General features: G+C 52.9%; 1 protein-coding gene across 1 annotated transcript; it reads left to right on the top strand.

Moving 5' to 3' along the window:
- Positions 1-5,989: 5,989 nt before the first annotated feature.
- LOC135073199 (uncharacterized) lies at positions 5,990-11,386 on the top strand. Its single transcript, XM_063967323.1, has 4 exons — positions 5,990-6,015; positions 6,471-6,607; positions 7,277-7,412; positions 10,633-11,386. The coding sequence occupies exons 1-4, from the start codon at positions 5,990-5,992 to the stop codon at positions 11,384-11,386; spliced, it is 1,053 nt and encodes a 350-aa protein (XP_063823393.1).
- Positions 11,387-18,193: the final 6,807 nt, after the last annotated feature.

The following is an 18,193-nucleotide window of genomic DNA, read 5'->3' as shown; positions in this document are numbered from 1 at the left end:
GCCTGGGACGCGCCGGGCGCCGCCGTCAGCGGTGAGTGTCAGTCCCCGGGACACACGCGCGCCCGCTGCTGCGCCTCGCACACGCGGCGCCCGCGCGCCTGGCGCTCGCCTGGGACGCGCCGGGCGCCGCCGTCAGCGGTGAGTGTCAGTCCCCGGGACACACGCGCGCCCGCTGCTGCGCCTCGCACACGCGGCGCCCGCGCGCCTGGCGCTCGCCTGGGACGCGCCGGGCGCCGCCGTCAGCGGTGAGTGTCAGTCCCCGGGACACACGCGCGCCCGCTGCTGCGCCTCGCACACGCGGCGCCCGCGCGCCTGGCGCTCGCCTGGGACGCGCCGGGCGCCGCCGTCAGCGGTGAGTGTCAGTCCCCGGGACACACGCGCGCCCGCTGCTGCGCCTCGCACACGCGGCGCCCGCGCGCCTGGCGCTCGCCTGGGACGCGCCGGGCGCCGCCGTCAGCGGTGAGTGTCAGTCCCCGGGACACACGCGCGCCCGCTGCTGCGCCTCGCACACGCGGCGCCCGCGCGCCTGGCGCTCGCCTGGGACGCGCCGGGCGCCGCCGTCAGCGGTGAGTGTCAGTCCCCGGGACACACGCGCGCCCGCTGCTGCGCCTCGCACACGCGGCGCCCGCGCGCCTGGCGCTCGCCTGGGACGCGCCGGGCGCCGCCGTCAGCGGTGAGTGTCAGTCCCCGGGACACACGCGCGCCCGCTGCTGCGCCTCGCACACGCGGCGCCCGCGCGCCTGGCGCTCGCCTGGGACGCGCCGGGCGCCGCCGTCAGCGGTGAGTGTCAGTCCCCGGGACACACGCGCGCCCGCTGCTGCGCCTCGCACACGCGGCGCCCGCGCGCCTGGCGCTCGCCTGGGACGCGCCGGGCGCCGCCGTCAGCGGTGAGTGTCAGTCCCCGGGACACACGCGCGCCCGCTGCTGCGCCTCGCACACGCGGCGCCCGCGCGCCTGGCGCTCGCCTGGGACGCGCCGGGCGCCGCCGTCAGCGGTGAGTGTCAGTCCCCGGGACACACGCGCGCCCGCTGCTGCGCCTCGCACACGCGGCGCCCGCGCGCCTGGCGCTCGCCTGGGACGCGCCGGGCGCCGCCGTCAGCGGTGAGTGTCAGTCCCCGGGACACACGCGCGCCCGCTGCTGCGCCTCGCACACGCGGCGCCCGCGCGCCTGGCGCTCGCCTGGGACGCGCCGGGCGCCGCCGTCAGCGGTGAGTGTCAGTCCCCGGGACACACGCGCGCCCGCTGCTGCGCCTCGCACACGCGGCGCCCGCGCGCCTGGCGCTCGCCTGGGACGCGCCGGGCGCCGCCGTCAGCGGTGAGTGTCAGTCCCCGGGACACACGCGCGCCCGCTGCTGCGAGGCGGCACGTAGGAGATGGTAAAGCCCGGTCTCTGAGCACGTAGAATTTTGTCCAATGACCCCAAGCTACCCATCATTATCGCTCGCGCGTAATTATGTTGCTGTCGCGCTCGCACACTCACTGCGGGCGCCCGTCGCACAGTCGCGACAGTAATATAATTATGCGCGAGCGATAAGGATGGGTAGCTTGGGGTCAATGGACAAAATTCTACGTGCTCAGCGACCAGACTATAGCACCCACTCAATTCGGCCTCGCTTGTTATGCGCCGCTGGGGAGCCCCACTGTCAGTAGTGTGGCTTAGGGGGCGCCGCCTACAGCAGGGAGTAGCTCAGTAGTATCGGAGCGTGCCACGTAAGGGGTGGTGGCACTAACACACCCACAGAGAAGGCGCTGCTGTCAAGTGAGTTTCCGAGCGTGCCACGTAGGTGAAAGGCGCTACGGTACTGTAAGAAAGAAAACAAGGCATTAACGAGTCTTCTGAAGGAAAATTTGTATCTCCTGCTGTAAAATAGATATTCTTGTTCACAGGCTTTATATTGTTCGGTGCTTATACCCTAACCTTGTAAAAAGAAATGCTGTGTATACCTGTAATAGGCTAGTTTCTTAAAAAAATTTTTTAGTCCGTAATGTTTAATATCAAAAAATATTGGACACATTTTTATTTGTCAATCTAACAAATAATTACATAGTTATGGTGCGTTGAAGTTCCGCACGACGTCACAACGTGCGGCACTTTTATGCACGCATTGACGTCACGGGCCTCTTCTTATGAACTTTGGCGCGCTTTATCTCTTTAAATTTTCATTAGTTTGAAAAAGTGAAAAATACGTGTAGAGTATTTTTTGATAAGTTAACTGACGGACTAATTAAAACTCTTGCTTTTTGACCCAGGAAACATCCCTATTGAGGTCATATACGCATTTTTTAACCATGTTATAATGTATAAACTTTATATGACTTTGTTGGTGTACCTAACAAATAAATAACCAGGCTACACACTGGAGCATTCGCGCGTGGACTCGGCCGCGTGGTCGCAGACGCGGCTGCCGGGTGACGCGCGCTCGCACGCGCTGGAGCGGCTGGCGTGCGGGTCGGTGTACCGCGTGCGCCTCACCGCCTACAACGCGGTGGGCGCCTCGCCGCCGAGTGACGAGCTGATCGTCTCCACCAAGGGAGGGCGTAAGTAGCTTGACCTTTTCCTGAAACTAATTGTAATTTGCGTTAACAATGTGTGTAAAGAAAGAAAGATACATTTATTACAATGGACATCACACAAACACAGGCAATGAGGGCTATCGTTTTAGCGCTCACCAGTTAGCGCCACTGTAGAGTAAGGTCCTGTGACTTGCTAGTAGCGAAGACAGTGGCACCAACTGGTGAGCGCTGAAGTGGTAGGAGGACTATCGCATTTGCACTCATCAAGATGGCGCCACTGTACAGTAAGGTCCTGTCAATCGCCAGGGGTGCCAACTCTTAAGTATGAAAACGATAGCCCTCATTACATAGACATGACAGTGGCACATAATAATGGAAGAAAAAATAAATAAAAACAAAAGTAAACTGAACAGTGCCACCCATTCACCAAAAAGATGCCCACTGCAACGGGACCCCACTCAGCATATGCCGTGGCCCACATAATAATGGAAGAAAAAATAAATAAAAACAAGAGTAAACTGAGCAGTGCCACCCATTCACCAACAAGATGCCTACTGCAACGGGACACCACTCAGCATATGCCGTGGCCCACATAATAATGGAAGAAAAAATAAATAAAAACAAGAGTAAACTGAGCAGTGCCACCCATTCACCAACAAGATGCCCACTGCAACGGGACCCCACTCAGCATATGCCGTGGCCCACATAATAATGGAAGAAAAAATAAATAAAAACAAGAGTAAACTGAGCAGTGCCACCCATTCACCAACAAGATGCCTACTGCAACGGGACACCACTCAGCATATGCCGTGGCCCACATAATAATGGAAGAAAAAATAAATAATAACAAGAATAAACTGAACAGTGCCACCCATTCACCAAAAAGATGCCCACTGCAACGGGACCCCACTCAGCATATGCCGTGGCCCACGGCGACGAAGGCCACGGCGCTAGTTTTCAGTGTGCCCCATGCCATGTTACCATTGATGACTTATGGTTCGGAAACGTGGCCTTTCACTATAGACCTTATACAGAAGCTCAAAGTTGCACAGCGTGCTATGGAGAGGGCTATGCTCGGTGTTTCTTTACGAGATCGAATCAGAAATGAGGAGATCCGTAAAAGAAACTTAAGTCGCTGACAGAGCCCAACGGATTAGCAAGCTGAAATGGCAACGGGCAGGGCACATTGTATGCAGAACTGACGGCCGATGGGGCAGCAAGGTTCTGGAGTGGAGGCCGCGTACCGGAAAACGCAGCGTGGGACGTCCACCCACAAGGTGGACCGACGACATCATAAAGGTGACAAGAAGGCGCTGGACGCAGGCCGCTACCAACCGGGCAACATGGAAAGCATTGGGGGAGGCCTATGTTCAGCCGTGGACGTCCTATGGCTGAGATGATGATGATAAATAGTTATTTGCGACATTAACAACGATTGACGACATTAAATAAATAAATAAACATTATTTACTCCTCCATCAATCTGTTCTTTAAAATTGAAATTTTTGGAAATAATTTTTTTTTTTATTTTTTATTTTTAGCACCAAGAGCGGCGTCAGAGAAGGTGCTGATAACGACGAACAGTTCATGCGTGCATCTAAACTTATTGACGTGGGACAGCAACGGCTGTCCTCTGGGCCCCTTTACGGTGTCTGTGCGGGGGTTCGACGACTCTACGTGGACCACGAGGTCGGTTTAGATATTGTAATTTGATTAAAGACAATATAAGCTATTATATAAACAATCAAAAGCAGCCCATTTGATTTGTTACATGCATTTTTCAATATTTTTATTTTCTTGTAAAAAAAAATTCTGATAGTTTTTTCAGTGTTAAAAAGTTTCCTGGAATAATTAATTATATTCTTGTATAAAAATTTCCGAACGCCTTTTTTCTCTGTATTTCTTTTTAACACACGCAAAATTTCGTAGTTCATTTTACTTGGGGCAAAACTTCTTATTAATTTGTTGTGACCTCAGATCATAGAAAGAGAATAGATATGAAGTCGCGCGTAACTACAACGAGAACCAGTGTCCCCACATTTTCCCCACCACAGCTCCCACACACACATTCAACTGTGTAAAAACAAAGCGACTGAGAGTATACGACAACATGTGCAACCGGCTTAAAAGTGCTGTGATTGGCCAGAAGGCGTGCCTTATGGCCAATCAATGGCCGCGTGACGTGACGCACACTTTGAAAAAAGCAATTAGAGAGAAGAAAGATAAAATGGAGTCGATAAGATATCGATACTTTAAATCCTGGGGGCAAGGCTCGAAATTGGTTTAAAAAATGCTTGTATGAAAACCTTTTTATTATTATACGTTATTATTATGTTCTTTAACGATTTTTGCATAAAGGAGTCAGTTCCATTTTGTATGGACGAAAAACTCAGAATCAATTATTGGGACTAAATGAAGTTACCTTATATTAATTTACCCCAACCAAAGCTCAATGTCGTTATCGATGGAGTATAGATAAGTTATAGACTGACAAAGTTTGTATGAAAAGTCATGGGTTAAGTAGGTACTTGCGATTTTTACCAGTATTTACAATATTGGTAATATATTATTATTTACTTTAATAATAATAACAGGATCACTGTAATTATTATTAACTACTATCGCGCATTAACTTTTTAATTATGGCGAAATTCGTACCGCCTATGTTTATCAAAAATAATGCCTATATTAGGCTTTCAACTAGCTCTTATAGTAATTACATAGTTGACAGTTACTAATCCCTTCTACTATTGTTATTGTTTTTGTAAAAACTTAAAAATCGCAAGCATTTCATTCAAAATTAGAAAATAATAATTTACTTCTATTTATCGATAATAGGAAACCGTATTAGAACACGAGCCCTGCACTATGTTACGACCGGCACATGCGGCCGTACTGTGTATTTTCACGCGTCAGTGGTTATCGGAAGAAATAAAATACATTGCGCAGTAGTTACGCATGACATAAAGTGGTTGCTAACTAAATCGTCAATGTACAACGTGTTTGAATTTTTATCACCACTAATTTCGATATCGCAGTAAATGTCACGGCACTGAATTCGTTCGTAAAAATGTTTAGTTTTTTTTATTTATAAGCAAAATACTAATGGATTTGCAATACTTACATGTGGTAAATGACTTCATTGTTCCTGTAGTTCTTCGTTTCACTTATGTTATTGCACGTTACGACGCATTATCCAACAATATCGGAGAACATTTCCTCAGTACGACTGAATCGCGACTAACCTGGCGTCGCGGGCGATGTTCGTTTCTGGGCATATCGCGGAGACACGCGCCACGCCCCCGTTTCACATCTATTCCCTTCTATGATCTGAGGTTGTGACCCTGTTTGTAATTTTGTATCAGCTCAGACGGTCAGTGAGCATTAGTGCGATTCTAAAAATAACCTTACTGATAGGTAAAATTTCGTATCGACAAAAATAAACATACGAATAAGAAGTTTTGCCCCAAGTAAAATGAACGACTACGAATTTTTGCATGCGTTAAAAAGAAATACAGAGAAAAAAGGCGTTCGGAAATTTTTATACAAGAAAAATAAACATTACAGAAAATTTTTCTACAGTGAAATAACTCGATCGGATTTTTTTATACAAGAAAATGAAAATATTGGAAAATGCATCTAACAAATCGCTAAGTCATTGGAACTGGAATCGAGTTAAATGAGGGCTATCGTTTTAGCGCTCACCAGTTGGCGCCACTGTAGAGTAAGGTCCTGTCACTTGCTAGTAGCGAAGACAGTGGCGCCGACTGGTGAGCGCTAAAGTGGTAGGAGGACTATCACATTTGCACTCATCAAGATGGCGCCACTGTAGAGTAAGGTCCTGTCAATCGCCAGGGGTGCCAACTGTTAAGTATAAAAACGATAGCCCTCATTAGCAACGATCAGATTGAATCACCCCAAAATATCTGATAGTACCCACTGTATCCTCCCCTCAGGACTGTGCCGGCCGCGCTGCCGACAGACGTGTGCGGGTTGGCGCCGGGCGCGTGGCACCACTTGAAGGTGCAAGCCGCCAGCGCCGCCGGCGCCACGCTCGCCAACTACTACTTCGCCACGCTCACTGAGGAAGGAGGTTAGAGCTTGATTAGTGAGATTCTACAAATGTTAACTGACACCAATAACTCTGGTTCTACGAAATTGATACAAATTGAAATAATAAATGATATTATTATTATAAGAATTGGTAATCAGTATAAACAAAGAAGATGTTGCATAAAAGTCTCACTTGGGACTGCAACGAGAAGTATCTCAAAAAATCGCTAAAATTTATTATGAAATAATGATATACTTTCGATGATCATTCTTAGTGGTTAACGTGTTAAAAAATTGCTCTAAATATTACACATTCAAAGGCAAATCACCTGTAAGTAGTAGGTGTTGAAGAAATTTTTAAGTATAATATAAATAATCTTTGGACAATTTTGCACAGCGCCAGCTAGCCCCAAAGTAAGCAACTTAATGCTTGTGTTATGGGTGCTAGCTTTAACGGATATACTACTTATATACTTTTTTTTTAATATATAAATATTATACATAGTCACACCCACCCATAATAACCGGTAAGTATGACATCTTATCTTTTGATAATGTTTTTCTCAGCTGTCCAGCGTGGGGTAATTTTGTATGGACGTAGCAACATCTTATTTAATGGTGATTAATATTTGAGACATCAAAAAATTACACATCCCTCAACCTTTGTCTCCAGTTTTACAAACAAAGTACACTTAACTCGTAATTCCAGAGCGTATCCCGGCGCCGGCGCAGTTCCCGCCGCGTGTGGGCGCGGGCCCGGGCGGCGCGCGGGCGCTGCTGGCAGCGGCCGGCGCGGCGTTGCTGGCGGCGCTGCTGCTGCTGGCCGGCCTCGCCTACAGGAGGAGGTAGCGTAGAAAGGGGCCATCCATAAAGTACGTCACACGAATTTCATGATTTTTTGACCCCCCCTCCGTCCTTGTCACAGGTGGTCACATTTCTGAGACCCCCCCCCTGCCTAGTGTGACGTCACATGTTTTGCAATTTCACATCGAAAAATGATTAAATTAACAGCAGTTCCGAAATTAGTTTTATTTCCATTTAAATTAAGTACTTTTTTTATGAAATCAACATTATATCAAATATTTGAAACAATTGAAATGTGATGTCACGAAACTTAGGACCCCTCCCACCCCTTGTCACACCATGTCACACTTTGTCAACCCCCTCCCCCCCTCTTTACGTGTGACGTACTTTATGGATGACCCCAAATCAGAAATATTTATTTGCTTTTACATGGTTTTACAAGATATTATTATTACAATTAGCATGTCCACATGTTGACTTAATTAATCATGCAAATATTGGAAAAAAAAAATCTACTATACAGTGTGAGTCACGTTAAAGTGTACATATGAAAATAGATGAAACTAGACCTATTTTTATCGACAAAAAAGAGGTCAAAAATTTTTTGAGATTTTTTTTTTATTTTTTATAGAATTTTTTTTCTTCCAATTACTTATTGTAAAGAAAACGTAATAACTTTTAAACTAAGCGGTATATCCTGATAAAATAAAAACAGTAATAATGCTAAATAACAGGCAATACTAAAAAAATACATAAAATACACAAAAAAGGCCAACAAATAATAAAAAATGATACTTTTTGAAAAAAATCTGCTTAAAAATTCGTGTTTTTTTGGTTATTTGATAAATTTCTCCAAAAAATGCCCCTATAACAGGTGGTTTTTATTACTTTGTATTATTCTCTATCGTATTATCTTTGTAAAACCAAAAATCGCATGTCTCTATCCCTATTACAACATTTGCTATGATCGTTTGAACAAAGGCCTGCCACAACATTTTTCTCCGCTACAGTTAGAGACAATTTTAATTTTAACTAAAATGCTTATTTTACTTTGAAATCTTTTGTTTTTATTTGAAATCTAACTTGTCTTTATCAAAATAACAAATCTAGAGCCATTTTCAGTTTCGTTGTTAACGAAGCGTTGAATGGCGCGCCCGGAGAGGCTTAGTTCAAACGATCATTGCAAACGTTGTGATAGGGATAGAGACATGCGATTTTTGGTTCTACGAAGGTAATACGATAGAAAATAATACAAAGTAATAAAAACCACCGGTTATAGGGGCATTTTTTGGAGAAATTTATCAAATAACGAAAAAAACACGAATTTAAAAGCAGATTTTTTTTAAAAAGTTTAATTTTTTATTATTTGTTGGCCTTTTTTATGTATTTTATGTATTTTTTTAGTATTGCCTGTTATTTAGCATTATTACTGTTTTTATTTTATCAGGATATACCGCTTAGTTTAATAGTTATTACGTTTTCTTTACAATAAGTAATTGGAAGAAAAAAAATTCTATAAAAAATTAAAAAAAAATCTCAAAAATTTTTTGACTTCTTTTTTGTCGATAAAAATAGGTCTAGTTTCATCTATTTTCATATGTACACTTTAACGTGACTCACACTGTATAAAAATAAGTCGGGTTTTCCTCCCTGACGCTATAACTCCAGAACGCACGAACCGATTTCCATGGTTTTGCATTCGTTGGAAAGGTCTCGGGCTCCGTGAGGTTTATAGCAAAGAAAATTCGGGAAAAGGGGGTAAAACGGGATCCACGCGTACGAAGTCGCGGGCGGCCGCTAGTGTAAGTATAAAAGAACAATAATAAATTACAGCGTTTGAATGTCAGGATTATTATTACAATGGATTATATTAACATGCTTCGTCTGTCTGTCTGTCAGTCTGGAACGAAAACAGGGTTTATGCAGGGTGTGGAAACCATCTCAGGTGTGGTAAAGCCTGGTCCGTGAGCACGTCGAATTTTGTCCAATGACCCCAAGCTACCCATCCTTATCGCTCGCTTGAGGTCATTGGACAAAATTCTACGACCAGGCTTTAGTAAACATGAAATTTATTACAAGAAAAATACCATTTTCTGATTTCATGGACTTTTCCATGACATTTTTTTAATTTTTTTTTTATCAGTGTCGTGTATACTACCACCCTTGATATGGGGGCTGTTTTACAAAACCACACCCTGTATAAACAACTGGAGAGGATCGGTGGACGAAGCTGTGGATGAACAAAACAATCTTTTTCATCAATAATCCAAATCTTCTTTTTAAATCCTTCCATCATCTCTTTCACTCAGTTTAATAATTCCACGACTCCCGGTTGATCAGGCCGCTCGTCGGTGTCATTATTAAACGTTACATTCTTTCTGCTCTCTTCCATTCTTCTTTTGTCCTCTAGTCGTCAGGGGCCGTTCAAGTATTACGTAAGCACCAAGGGGGGGTGGGGGGGTCTCTGTTTTGCTTATTTTGAATGACATGGGGGGTAGGGGGGTATAGATGATGATTACGTCATCGTTAGTTATTTACGTTTTTTCGGGGATTCCCGCAAATAATACATATGCGTAGGCACTCGCTTTGAGAACTGATTAGGGGAACTACCGCAACATTAGGGAAATTACCGTGCGCTATTCACTTGTCTAATAATTTACTCTCGTGCCGACACTGCCCATTGAAATTTGAGAGTCGTAGTCCGCATATTAATTTATTATAATTATACGCGAGGCCGGCCTCCCGCGCGCGTGTTTTGTTTGGATACTAAACGTATTGTAAGCATTGAAAGTTATCATTAATTTGTGTTTATGTTGATGCATAATTGATGCAATTATGTTTGTTATGTTCTTTATTTCTGATTATATTTTTTTGTCCCTTACTCTATGTGTATCAGTTAAACCTAATATTTTCATGAATTTTCCTATTTTAAAAATTACAATATAAAAAAGATTTATAACTAAAAATGTTTACGTAAGCATAGGGGGAGGGGGTAAGTGCTTTGCTTACTTTTGATGACAAGGGGGGCGGGGGGGGGGTAAAAAATGGTAAGAAATCTGCTTACGTAATACTTGAACGGCCCCTCACAGCCAAAATTTGTTCTTTCACACCCTTTAACTCGCTTCGATATTATACACATAGAGGGTAAGCCCGCACTTTTAGCGGGGAGAGCCGCATTATACGGTAGCAGCAGAGCTAAATCTTTAGAAACATCCAAAATGCAAATACAAAATCATAAAAAACTACTTATCTCAATTCCAGCCCACCGACGTCGTGCCTCAGGAAGGGCTACGAGCAGGGCGACATCTCGGAAGAGGAGGACAAGTCGGTGGAGAAGCGCGACAACCGCCGCAACTGCCAGCAGGTGTACACCTCCTCGCCCAGCAAGCAGCCCGCCAGCGAGCAGGAGCGGCAGGGTGAGTCGTGCGACTGTGTTGTGTCGGTGGAGCGCGACAACCGCCGCAACTGCCAGCAGGTGTACACCTCCTCGCCCAGCAAGCAGCCCGCCAGCGAGCAGGAGCGGCAGGGTGAGTCGTGCGACTGTGTTGTGTCGGTGGAGCGCGACAACCGCCGCAACTGCCAGCAGGTGTACACCTCCTCGCCCAGCAAGCAGCCCGCCAGCGAGCAGGAGCGGCAGGGTGAGTCGTGCGACTGTGTTGTGTCGGTGGAGCGCGACAACCGCCGCAACTGCCAGCAGGTGTACACCTCCTCGCCCAGCAAGCAGCCCGCCAGCGAGCAGGAGCGGCAGGGTGAGTCGTGCGACTGTGTTGTGTCGGTGGAGCGCGACAACCGCCGCAACTGCCAGCAGGTGTACACCTCCTCGCCCAGCAAGCAGCCCGCCAGCGAGCAGGAGCGGCAGGGTGAGTCGTGCGACTGTGTTGTGTCGGTGGAGCGCGACAACCGCCGCAACTGCCAGCAGGTGTACACCTCCTCGCCCAGCAAGCAGCCCGCCAGCGAGCAGGAGCGGCAGGGTGAGATTCTTGATCTTATGATCTTGGCTGGAATACTGGAATAAGAAAAGAAGTCGGTTAATAAAAATAACACTGACAGTAGTTAATATAACAGCTCAGCTCAAGTAAATTATATCCTCCACAAAAACAACTTGACCTTCACAGGTAGTTTCCCTAGCTAGTATTGGCCTTAAAGGAGTATCCAAATAGTGGGTGAAGGAAGACAAGGAAATAGTCTTGAGTCTTGTATCCCCAAAGTTTTAAATAATGGAAGTGTATAGCCACTGATTGGACTTTATCAGCGACTAAGCTGTATATCCTGGCTCTACAGAGAGCAGAGTGTGGCTTAACATCAAATACCCTCACTAGTGAGCGCTTAAAAAAATGACATTAAATGTATGACGGATTGTACAGCGCCCCTAGCGGAAACGTTCATGAACTAAAATTTTCACACATTTTTAGCGCGCTCACTAGTGAGGACGTTTGATATAAACTCACACTCAGCCCTTATATGAACTGCTAGGGAGCGGAGCGGTTCCTCCGGACCGCATTACTCTAAAACGCTCCCTAGAAGTTCATACAGATTGGCCGTGCGGAGCGGGTCCGCACTGACAGTCCGCGTGACACTAAACCCCGCCTTAGAAGTTCAAACGTAAACGCAAGGTTGGCAAAATAGTGATGTATTGTAATAATTATGCTAAAGCCTGGTCCGTGAGCACGTAGAATCCCGTCCAATGACCCCAAGCTGCCCATCCTTGTCGCTCGCACGTAATTATGTTGCTGTCGCGCTCGCGCACTCACTGCGGGCGCGCGTCGCACAGTCGCGACAGCAATATAATTACGCGCGAGCGATAAGGATGGGTAGCTTGGGGTCATTGGACGGGTTTCTACGTGTTCACGGACCAGGCTTTACTGATGTTACCTCCCAGAGATGTACGAGATCAGCCCGTACGCGACGTTCAGCATGTCGGGCGGCGCGAGCGGCGGCGCGGGCGCGGAGCTGGGCTCGCCGCCCGCGCCCGCGCCGCCCGCGCTGCGCTCCTTCGCGCACAAGCACCGCCACCAAGACAACACAGGTACAATATACACAACGCTGGAAATACAGAATATTTAATGTGATTTGAGGTGATCTATCCAGTGGCGGCGTAGCAAGTTCTAAGGCACCCCCTGGTACCCCAAGGATTTTGGGGATACTACCGTTATTGATGTTGACATAGACCGCAGATTTGCCATGCAGATGCGCCAGTGAGTACTAATCTGCGCGACTTGTGTCACCCCCTGATGCTTGGCACCCGGGGCGGACCGCCCCCACCGCCCTCCCCTTACGCCGCTAGTGGATCTATCACCCAGGGATTACCCTAGTTTAGACACCAGCCTCTCGCAAAGGTTCTGTTATTGTAAATAAGAAAGAAAGAAAGAAACATTTATTACTAGCTTTCCGCCCGCGGCTTCCCCCTCGTGGAATTTTGTCTGTCACAGAAAAACAATATCGCGCGCGTATTTGCTCACCGTTTAGACCTACCCTGGACTACGACAAACATTTTAAAACCAAAATCGGCTCTATCGGCCCAGCCGTTCTCGAGTTTTAATCAGACTAACGAACATCAATTCATTTTTATTTATATAGAAGATATAATTCTTTGTTACCTTTATGAAGATAAACATTGATTTATTATTTAAGGATGGTGTAACTACCAAAAAATATATTTAATGTCAAAATTGAACGAGTTTTAAGAGTGATTTCGCACTATGTCTGATTCGCATTTGATCGGAAGCCATCAAAATCTGATCTAGAAAACAACTAAAGAAATAGCGGAAATGGAAACAAGCGCATAAACTACCTCTACCATACAAATAGTTATGAGTACTACGGACCATATTGTTACAGATTCCGATCAGACGTAATGCAAAACTGCTCTTAGTTTTTGTACGTCACAATCTCACTTATTGGGACTATTATTATGGCCTCTTAAACTGACAAGTAAGGAAAATTCATTGAAGATAGTATTACTATGCTGTTGCTCACCTTAATTGATTGAATATTATTGTATCCCGCAGATGAATACACGCTATCGCGCGCCATGACGCTGATGGTGCGGCGCGCGGAGTCCGACTCCGACTCCAGCGGCTCGCCGTGCGCCGAGTGCACCTCCAGCGCGTCCTACAGGATGCCGGTGCTGCCCTCCAAAGGTACGTGCGCCAGGCAGGACGCCTGTCGCGCGCCATGACGCTGATGGTGCGGCGCGCGGAGTCCGACTCCGACTCCAGCGGCTCGCCGTGCGCCGAGTGCACCTCCAGCGCGTCCTACAGGATGCCGGTGCTGCCCTCCAAAGGTACGTGCGCCAGGCAGGACGCCTGTCGCGCGCCATGACGCTGATGGTGCGGCGCGCGGAGTCCGACTCCGACTCCAGCGGCTCGCCGTGCGCCGAGTGCACCTCCAGCGCGTCCTACAGGATGCCGGTGCTGCCCTCCAAAGGTACGTGCGCCAGGCAGGACGCCTGTCGCGCGCCATGACGCTGATGGTGCGGCGCGCGGAGTCCGACTCCGACTCCAGCGGCTCGCCGTGCGCCGAGTGCACCTCCAGCGCGTCCTACAGGATGCCGGTGCTGCCCTCCAAAGGTACGTGCGCCAGGCAGGACGCCTGTCGCGCGCCATGACGCTGATGGTGCCGCGCGGAGTCCGACTCCGACTCCAGCGGCTCGCCGTGCGCCGAGTGCACCTCCAGCGCGTCCTACAGGATGCCGGTGCTGCCCTCCAAAGGTACGTGCGCCAGGCAGGACGCCTGTCGCGCGCCATGACGCTGATGGTGCGGCGCGCGGAGTCCGACTCCGACTCCAGCGGCTCGCCGTGCGCCGAGTGCACCTCCAGCGCGTCCTACAGGATGCCGGTGCTGCCCTCCAAAGGTACGTGCGCCAGGCAGGACGCCTGTCGCGCGCCATGACGCTGATGGTGCGGCGCGCGGAGTCCGACTCCGACTCCAGCGGCTCGCCGTGCGCCGAGTGCACCTCCAGCGCGTCCTACAGGATGCCGGTGCTGCCCTCCAAAGGTACGTGCGCCAGGCAGGACGCCTGTCGCGCGCCATGACGCTGATGGTGCCGCGCGGAGTCCGACTCCGACTCCAGCGGCTCGCCGTGCGCCGAGTGCACCTCCAGCGCGTCCTACAGGATGCCGGTGCTGCCCTCCAAAGGTACGTGCGCCAGGCAGGACGCCTGTCGCGCGCCATGACGCTGATGGTGCGGCGCGCGGAGTCCGACTCCGACTCCAGCGGCTCGCCGTGCGCCGAGTGCACCTCCAGCGCGTCCTACAGGATGCCGGTGCTGCCCTCCAAAGGTACGTGCGCCAGGCAGGACGCCTGTCGCGCGCCATGACGCTGATGGTGCGGCGCGCGGAGTCCGACTCCGACTCCAGCGGCTCGCCGTGCGCCGAGTGCACCTCCAGCGCGTCCTACAGGATGCCGGTGCTGCCCTCCAAAGGTACGTGCGCCAGGCAGGACGCCTGTCGCGCGCCATGACGCTGATGGTGCCGCGCGGAGTCCGACTCCGACTCCAGCGGCTCGCCGTGCGCCGAGTGCACCTCCAGCGCGTCCTACAGGATGCCGGTGCTGCCCTCCAAAGGTACGTGCGCCAGGCAGGACGCCTGTCGCGCGCCATGACGCTGATGGTGCCGCGCGGAGTCCGACTCCGACTCCAGCGGCTCGCCGTGCGCCGAGTGCACCTCCAGCGCGTCCTACAGGATGCCGGTGCTGCCCTCCAAAGGTACGTGCGCCAGGCAGGACGCCTGTCGCGCGCCATGACGCTGATGGTGCGGCGCGCGGAGTCCGACTCCGACTCCAGCGGCTCGCCGTGCGCCGAGTGCACCTCCAGCGCGTCCTACAGGATGCCGGTGCTGCCCTCCAAAGGTACGTGCGCCAGGCAGGACGCCTGTCGCGCGCCATGACGCTGATGGTGCCGCGCGGAGTCCGACTCCGACTCCAGCGGCTCGCCGTGCGCCGAGTGCACCTCCAGCGCGTCCTACAGGATGCCGGTGCTGCCCTCCAAAGGTACGTGCGCCAGGCAGGACGCCTGTCGCGCGCCATGACGCTGATGGTGCGGCGCGCGGAGTCCGACTCCGACTCCAGCGGCTCGCCGTGCGCCGAGTGCACCTCCAGCGCGTCCTACAGGATGCCGGTGCTGCCCTCCAAAGGTACGTGCGCCAGGCAGGACGCCTGTCGCGCGCCATGACGCTGATGGTGCCGCGCGGAGTCCGACTCCGACTCCAGCGGCTCGCCGTGCGCCGAGTGCACCTCCAGCGCGTCCTACAGGATGCCGGTGCTGCCCTCCAAAGGTACGTGCGCCAGGCAGGACGCCTGTCGCGCGCCATGACGCTGATGGTGCGGCGCGCGGAGTCCGACTCCGACTCCAGCGGCTCGCCGTGCGCCGAGTGCACCTCCAGCGCGTCCTACAGGATGCCGGTGCTGCCCTCCAAAGGTACGTGCGCCAGGCAGGACGCCTGTCGCGCGCCATGACGCTGATGGTGCGGCGCGCGGAGTCCGACTCCGACTCCAGCGGCTCGCCGTGCGCCGAGTGCACCTCCAGCGCGTCCTACAGGATGCCGGTGCTGCCCTCCAAAGGTACGTGCGCCAGGCAGGACGCCTGTCGCGCGCCATGACGCTGATGGTGCGGCGCGCGGAGTCCGACTCCGACTCCAGCGGCTCGCCGTGCGCCGAGTGCACCTCCAGCGCGTCCTACAGGATGCCGGTGCTGCCCTCCAAAGGTACGTGCGCCAGGCAGGACGCCTGTCGCGCGCCATGACGCTGATGGTGCGGCGCGCGGAGTCCGACTCCGACTCCAGCGGCTCGCCGTGCGCCGAGTGCACCTCCAGCGCGTCCTACAGGATGCCGGTGCTGCCCTCCAAAGGTACGTGCGCCAGGCAGGACGCCTGTCGCGCGCCATGACGCTGATGGTGCCGCGCGGAGTCCGACTCCGACTCCAGCGGCTCGCCGTGCGCCGAGTGCACCTCCAGCGCGTCCTACAGGATGCCGGTGCTGCCCTCCAAAGGTACGTGCGCCAGGCAGGACGCCTGTCGCGCGCCATGACGCTGATGGTGCGGCGCGCGGAGTCCGACTCCGACTCCAGCGGCTCGCCGTGCGCCGAGTGCACCTCCAGCGCGTCCTACAGGATGCCGGTGCTGCCCTCCAAAGGTACGTGCGCCAGGCAGGACGCCTGTCGCGCGCCATGACGCTGATGGTGCGGCGCGCGGAGTCCGACTCCAGCGGCTCGCCGTGCGCCGAGTGCACCTCCAGCGCGTCCTACAGGATGCCGGTGCTGCCCTCCAAAGGTACGTGCGCCAGGCAGGACGCCTGTCGCGCGCCATGACGCTGATGGTGCGGCGCGCGGAGTCCGACTCCGACTCCAGCGGCTCGCCGTGCGCCGAGTGCACCTCCAGCGCGTCCTACAGGATGCCGGTGCTGCCCTCCAAAGGTACGTGCGCCAGGCAGGACGCCTGTCGCGCGCCATGACGCTGATGGTGCGGCGCGCGGAGTCCGACTCCGACTCCAGCGGCTCGCCGTGCGCCGAGTGCACCTCCAGCGCGTCCTACAGGATGCCGGTGCTGCCCTCCAAAGGTACGTGCGCCAGGCAGGACGCCTGTCGCGCGCCATGACGCTGATGGTGCGGCGCGCGGAGTCCGACTCCGACTCCAGCGGCTCGCCGTGCGCCGAGTGCACCTCCAGCGCGTCCTACAGGATGCCGGTGCTGCCCTCCAAAGGTACGTGCGCCAGGCAGGACGCCTGTCGCGCGCCATGACGCTGATGGTGCCGCGCGGAGTCCGACTCCGACTCCAGCGGCTCGCCGTGCGCCGAGTGCACCTCCAGCGCGTCCTACAGGATGCCGGTGCTGCCCTCCAAAGGTACGTGCGCCAGGCAGGACGCCTGTCGCGCGCCATGACGCTGATGGTGCCGCGCGGAGTCCGACTCCGACTCCAGCGGCTCGCCGTGCGCCGAGTGCACCTCCAGCGCGTCCTACAGGATGCCGGTGCTGCCCTCCAAAGGTACGTGCGCCAGGCAGGACGCCTGTCGCGCGCCATGACGCTGATGGTGCCGCGCGGAGTCCGACTCCGACTCCAGCGGCTCGCCGTGCGCCGAGTGCACCTCCAGCGCGTCCTACAGGATGCCGGTGCTGCCCTCCAAAGGTACGTGCGCCAGGCAGGACGCCTGTCGCGCGCCATGACGCTGATGGTGCGGCGCGCGGAGTCCGACTCCGACTCCAGCGGCTCGCCGTGCGCCGAGTGCACCTCCAGCGCGTCCTACAGGATGCCGGTGCTGCCCTCCAAAGGTACGTGCGCCAGGCAGGACGCCTGTCGCGCGCCATGACGCTGATGGTGCGGCGCGCGGAGTCCGACTCCGACTCCAGCGGCTCGCCGTGCGCCGAGTGCACCTCCAGCGCGTCCTACAGGATGCCGGTGCTGCCCTCCAAAGGTACGTGCGCCAGGCAGGACGCCTGTCGCGCGCCATGACGCTGATGGTGCCGCGCGGAGTCCGACTCCGACTCCAGCGGCTCGCCGTGCGCCGAGTGCACCTCCAGCGCGTCCTACAGGATGCCGGTGCTGCCCTCCAAAGGTACGTGCGCCAGGCAGGACGCCTGTCGCGCGCCATGACGCTGATGGTGCCGCGCGGAGTCCGACTCCGACTCCAGCGGCTCGCCGTGCGCCGAGTGCACCTCCAGCGCGTCCTACAGGATGCCGGTGCTGCCCTCCAAAGGTACGTGCGCCAGGCAGGACGCCTGTCGCGCGCCATGACGCTGATGGTGCGGCGCGCGGAGTCCGACTCCGACTCCAGCGGCTCGCCGTGCGCCGAGTGCACCTCCAGCGCGTCCTACAGGATGCCGGTGCTGCCC

The sequence above is a fragment of the Ostrinia nubilalis genome, chromosome 1, assembly GCF_963855985.1.
Source record: "Ostrinia nubilalis chromosome 1, ilOstNubi1.1, whole genome shotgun sequence".
In the NCBI taxonomy this organism is placed as follows: Eukaryota; Metazoa; Arthropoda; class Insecta; order Lepidoptera; family Crambidae; genus Ostrinia; species Ostrinia nubilalis.
This window is presented reverse-complemented; position numbering and strand designations above follow the sequence as displayed.